The following is a 6000-nucleotide window of genomic DNA, read 5'->3' on the forward strand; positions in this document are numbered from 1 at the left end:
GATCATTTCTGTGCTCCACCCCGCACCAACCAATCCACAAACAACTCCTTCCCAGGAATGGGACAGTTCTTTCCTCTAAGACATGGAATTAACAGTTATTAACCTAAAACAGACACAATCCAGCAGTAGCTATTCCATGCTTAAAGGCCTTCAGAACAATCAAAGCACAAGAAGTTTGGCTCCATGTGAGTTTATCCATGTTTCTGGGATCCAGAACTGCTGCTGGAAGAGGGAAGGTCTAAAGGATGCTGCAGGTACAGCAACCCCCAGGGAAGGGGATTGGGGAGCACCAACAGATACAAAGAGCAATCCCAAACCAGGAAACACAGGCCACAAGGAACCCCTGAGCCAGCAGGGCAGGGAATCTGCTTTAAATATTACTCCTGGGTTTTAGCCACACAAGTTCCTCTCTTTTTTTCTTTTTTTTCCAGGAAACACTTCCAGAATTTTGGTTTTATACTCTAAGCTGGATATATTAAGATATTTACTTAAAGGTTGCTACAGCCATATTCAGTTTTAACTGACATAAAAGCCAGTTTCAAGGATAGTGCAAATGGAGATCAAATAATACCACCTGTATTTTCCTCCTGATTGAGGAAGAAACAGTCCTGCTATTGTCCTGAGATCAAATTTCAGATGCTCTGGAAACTTCCAGTGCACATGTACATCAATTATTTCAACTTCTCCTTCAGTTAGCTGATATGTTACCTTTTTTTTTTTAATAATAGCAATTTTACAAAAATTCTGACAGCGTTTTAGCCTGTGTTCTGTAACAAGTGTCCACAAAACAAAAGCAGAGCAAGCCACCTCTAAGGCACCCAGCCTTACAACCTGCCTCTTGCTACAGTTCAAGTCAAGACAGTCATGCCCACAAATGATAAAACTGTTCTCCTGAACCACCACCAGCAAACATCAAAGTTTTTGTCCAGAACAAGTAACACAGAAATAGCCCAACTCACATTTTCCCTTCTAAACTACTTTTCAGGAAACTGCAAGGAAAGGAAAGGCCACTTCCCTAAAGCCTTAAAACTGGAATTAAAGACTACTCTCCTTTTGTAGGCCACTGTCACTATCAGATAAGCAAATTGCAGCAGTGAGCTTGGCCCATCAGGAGGGGTTTTTTCTGTTTGCTTGTTTTAATCCAAGAAGTGTTTTTAGGCCAGGGATTTCAAAACCATAATGTCAGCAGCATGTCATTACTACCCAGCAAACCAGGACAACTTGCCAGGTCTTTTGCCCTTGAACACCAGAATGTGGTATTCACAGAACACTGAGATAAAAAACAAGATCTGAAAAAAAACAAACAGTATTTGCTAAACAAAGCTTCCGTAGTGCTGCTTTATGTTTATTTTGATTAAAAAATTTACACTTCAGCTTTATAGATTTCATGCAAGGTGCTCAATTCCATAATATACAGAAAACATCCAGAACTGAACGTTCACTGCCAGATATCCAACAAAGTGACAGTGACAGTGCTGCCAGACCCACCTGCAGCTGAGTGAATAAATGAAAGGAAAAAAATATTACACCTTTAAGATTCATAAATGTGCATCATATAAGGAGAGTTCTTAAATGCATGTTAAAGATCAAACAGTACAAGGATAAAAGATTAACAGCAGACTGTTAGGATTTCTCAGATTTGGGAGGTTGAACTTTTTTGTTCCTGTTACTCACGAGGCTCTTCTAAGAATCAAGAGAAACATTGTCACAACACTCCCAAAGAATCTGTACCAAGTATATTCCACTAAAGACAAAAATATTCAGAAGAATTTACTGAAGAAATCCCCTGCAGAATTTCTACTATGGCTACTGTGCATTCTCATGCTCCCAACAATCCTTGCAGTGTTCAGGCTGCTCAGATCTGAACAGGTGGGAACATATCAGAGAGCATTTCTAACAACCCAGACACACACACAGCAACTCCACACACAGATTTTCCCAGAGGGACAAAACACCAAATCCCAGACCAAATTCAGTATTTATGACACCTCAAATCATCATTCACCACTCTGAGACATCACTTTAAGAAAAGTGCAGGGAACAATTTATCTCAAAGAATATCAATGGGTCCTGAGTTTTGGCACTTCCCAAGGAGCCTGAAGGGCCTGTCAGACAGACTGTGTTAATAATAATAATAATATGCACAGCTAATATTTTCCACTGTCACCAGCACTCTCAGTCCAGCCACCTCATGTGCCAGGCTTGCTTCCATCCAGTTTTCACAGTGTTTTACAGCTCTACTGGCTTCATTACAGACAGAGCTGCAGATGTACACAGGAAACATTTGTAGACAGAGCACTTGAAAAAAGGATGGAGGAAGCTGCTGGAATTCTCAGCATAGTGATCCTGACTTCCTATGTGACACCAGCCCACAACACAACACTGACTAGATAAGAACTGTGGCCACAGTAACCCTCCCACAGTTAAATTAGAACTTCAGAGAAACTTTACTGGTGATAAAACAGCTGTGCAGATTTTGTTTTAGGAAGAAGACTCCTACAGTAGTTTCAAATCTTCAAACCCTCACAGATTATGAAGCAGTTCTCTCACCAGAGAGTGAAGCTGACTCCAAAAAACATGAGCAGCACAGACACAAAGAACTCATCCCAGAACAGGACATTTACAACAACAAGAAATTCCAATTCTGCTGAAAAACGTATCTTTTACGAGTAGAAAACACAGTTTTTACATTCTAGATGTCCTGGACACCAGTGGCACAAATATATGAATGACTGGCAAACTGATCTTCAAAAAATAAAACAGACAAACTGCTGCTTTACTTTGCACCCACAGCAGCAGAAAGAATGGAAAGATGGGTATGAACTTCACTCCAACAACTTCATCTTGAGACTAGAGTGGAAGATCAACGACCTTAGGCATGCAGAAGGATGGCAGAAAGGAAGGGAAGAAATAAGAGAAAGCAATAGAAAAACACTTTGTTTTGTATAATGAACTCCATGTAAAGTGGGTGGACAGTGGCACAGGGTATGGAAGTCCCTGAGTGCTCATCCCAGCATTTCCACACTCTCTAGATCATAGAATGCTTTGAGTGGGGACCTTAAAAAACATCCAGATCCAACCCCCTTCCACTAGACCAAGTTTCTTCCTATTTCACAACAAAGTGGTTCTGGGACAGAAAGGGATTTGCTCATTATGAACAAAGAAAGCCTCTAAGACAGCATTGGGTGGTAATTGCTAATCAGCACTTCACTGTGTTACCTGAATTCAAATAAGAAGGTGAACTGGCAGTCAAATAAAAATGGGAAAGTAAGAGATCATCTCAAATTTGTTTAGCAAATCCACCTCACCCTAAAGAGGGGAGGCTTTACTTCCTATGTTTTGCTAACACAACTCTGGTAAGCCTGTTACCATCCACTCAGTTCCACTGTACAGAAGTCAGGAGGTAAATTCTCCACAGCAGCTCCTTTGCAGTTTTCTGTTCAAAGCACAAACTGCAATCTATTACACCTCCTGTGATCCTGCTCAGAAATTTGGACACAGTAGGATCCTAAATGCACATTAGTAACTTCTAATTTACCAGATGCAAGTTAAACAAACCACTGACCTCAAACTGGGACTCTGTATTGTCACATCTCATCAATCACAAGAAAATGCCCGTGCAAGAACCGTGTCTTACCTTATCCTTTTCATGGGGAAGGAGACACACTGGAGGGAGACAGGAAAGAGACTCAAAACTCTCCTTCCCATCAGCATTAGTAGTTGCTTTAGTGTTGAGCTGGTAGAGAGGTCCATCTTTGAGGAGCCTGCCATGGCCAACAGCACGTTTGACAGCCAATCGTAATTGCTGGTGAAAGATGGAGGCAGCACTGCCCCCAAACAACGCTGACACATCTTTCTGACCCTTCAGAAAGCGCTCGATGTTCTTCAGGGATGAGCCACTGGACTCGGCCAAGCCCTCGATCGCCCGTTTGATGAGTTTGTTCCAGTCCACATTTGGTTTGCCATCCAGCTTGCCATGGTTCCGAGGCTTGGGAAGTGCTATTCTCCCAGGATTATCGGGATCCTTGTAGGAGTTGAGACCCTTGTTGGACACTTTTAAAATAGTTCCATCTTTCACGCTCAGCTCCAACTGTTCCAGAACAGTTTTGCGGTCCAGGCCGTGAGAAGATGACACTGCATTGCAAATCCTCTCCTCCGAAGGCCGCTGTTTCTGCTTCTTTACCTTTTTGATTGCCTCCAAAATCCACTCTGTGTACAGCGGGTTGGCGAGTTTTACCATGGTGAAGGATTCTGTATATCCATAGAGTCGTTATCCTTTATCCCGGTGCTGGACGAGTGTCACACCATGAGAAATCAGCCCCTCGAGTGCTGGGAGGCAGCTAACCATAGCACACACGTGTGCTGCTCTCAGGCAACCCCCTCGGCTCAAACATCATTCATCTGCACACTGAAGGGAAGAAAAGAGAACAATTAGAAACTTCTGCACTCCTTCCAATAAACTCCCCGACAACTCCACAGAAGGTTTTTCCACAAAGGTGTAGAGATTTTGGCATTTCTCACCTCAGCTTCTGATCTGCACACTCACAATCACAAGAACTGTAACATCAGGCCTGGAAGAAAACAAGAAGAGAGACATTTCCAAGGAACAGTTAAGAAGAAGAAAAAAAAAGCAGCAGACAATATTAATTCATTAAACACACAGCAGAGTTTTAAGCCACTACTACAGCTCTGAAATACTTAAGTAACACTTCAGGTTTTATCTTCACTATTAATAAAAGCAGACTTTAACACTGAAGTATCTCCATTCAACCCACAGAAAAACACTGGGTCCTTTCCATTTTGATTGATACATCAGGATAAATTCTACACCAAGTTTTATATCACTGCTGAGCACAACTTAATATTTGGGGGAAAAAAGAAACCCCCCAACAAAGATGTTAAAAAAGCTGCAGGTCTCTTCAGTTTTGCACATGGAAGACACTGCCTGAAACTTCAGCAGAAGGCGGGAGCAGCCAAGAGTCTTGTGCAAACAGCAAGAAACTTTCAGAGCTCTTCCAGGAGTGTAATCATAGGTCTGTTTGCCTTCTGCTAAGAAAAGCTATGACAGTTGTTCCATAAAGAAAAAAAAAGCAAAGACACAGCTGGAGATTGTAATCAAACGTTCCACTTTCAGAGACCATAGAAAAAAAGAATGCAATGTGATTTTCAGTATGGATGAGGCAATGTGAAAACACTTGAGGACACAGTAACAGGTGACCATGCACAGAGAAGAAGGAATGCTTATGACACTGTTAATTAAAGATGCTAATGAAAGGGTATGAGGCTCTACTTCAGAGCATTTAATAGTTATCTTTAACAAAGACCTTTTCTAAATGTGATAACAGTCTGTTGTGCTGAAGTTCTACTGCAGGAGCACAGTAACCGAGAAGGGTCCGTAAACTGTTTATCACAAGGAATAATGATTTTCTGCAAGCGAAGTTTTAGACAAGAGCTAAGTTGTCAACACAGTTTTCCCGTTCTCCTTTCCAGTAAGCACTGAAGAATTTATCAACACACAGAAGGCATTTCCACACAGACATCAGACTCGACCGCTCAGCTCCACACGGCCGGTCCCGGGGAGATCCCAACCGGCTTTCAGACCGGGAAGGACGCGGCGCTTGTCCAGAGTTCTCTACAACAGACGTGGAGGGGAAAATGGTCCCCGAGACGGGCCCTCCTGGCCGAGCGGAGCTGCGCTCGCTCGGTGCCGCTGCCCGCCGGGGCCCGGGGGATGCCGAGCCCGGGGGATGCCGAGCCCGGGGGATGCCGAGCCCGCTCCCGCCACAGCTCCGTGCGCAGGGGTTACGTAACCGCCCGGCCAGGCCCGGCCGCCCCGGGACGGTCCCGGCCCCGGGGGGGTCTCTGCCCGCTCGCTCTCGCCGTGACAAGCGGCCCCTGCACCTGCTACCGCCCGTCCCCCTGCGCTCGGCGGGCGGGTCCCGCGCCCCGAGGGGGCACTGCCCCGGCACGGGGACCCGCACCGGCGGCATCGGGAGCGGC

At 44.4% G+C, this 6000-nt stretch overlaps 1 protein-coding gene across 2 annotated transcripts in view; it reads right to left on the reverse strand.

Annotated features, from left to right (window-relative positions):
• KAT6A (lysine acetyltransferase 6A) overlaps nucleotides 1–4868 on the reverse strand; it is a 29097-nt gene extending 24229 nt beyond the window's left edge. Inside the window, exons 1-2 of one of the 2 annotated variants that reach the window (XR_003537685.1) lie at nucleotides 4522–4868; nucleotides 3638–4408 (exon numbers count right to left, since the gene is read on the reverse strand). Coding sequence is in view for 1 of the 2 variants with exons in the window: in XM_027706286.1 (XP_027562087.1) it covers nucleotides 3638–4240 (603 nt within the window). In the remaining variant the exon portion in view is untranslated. The remainder of the gene's footprint in view (nucleotides 1–3637; nucleotides 4409–4521) is intronic. The other variant, XM_027706286.1, reaches the window with a different exon arrangement.
• Between the last annotated feature and the right edge of the window lie 1132 nt (nucleotides 4869–6000).

The sequence above is a fragment of the Neopelma chrysocephalum genome, unplaced genomic scaffold (assembly GCF_003984885.1).
Source record: "Neopelma chrysocephalum unplaced genomic scaffold, ASM398488v2 Primary Assembly neopelma1_367, whole genome shotgun sequence".
In the NCBI taxonomy this organism is placed as follows: domain Eukaryota; kingdom Metazoa; phylum Chordata; class Aves; order Passeriformes; family Pipridae; genus Neopelma; species Neopelma chrysocephalum.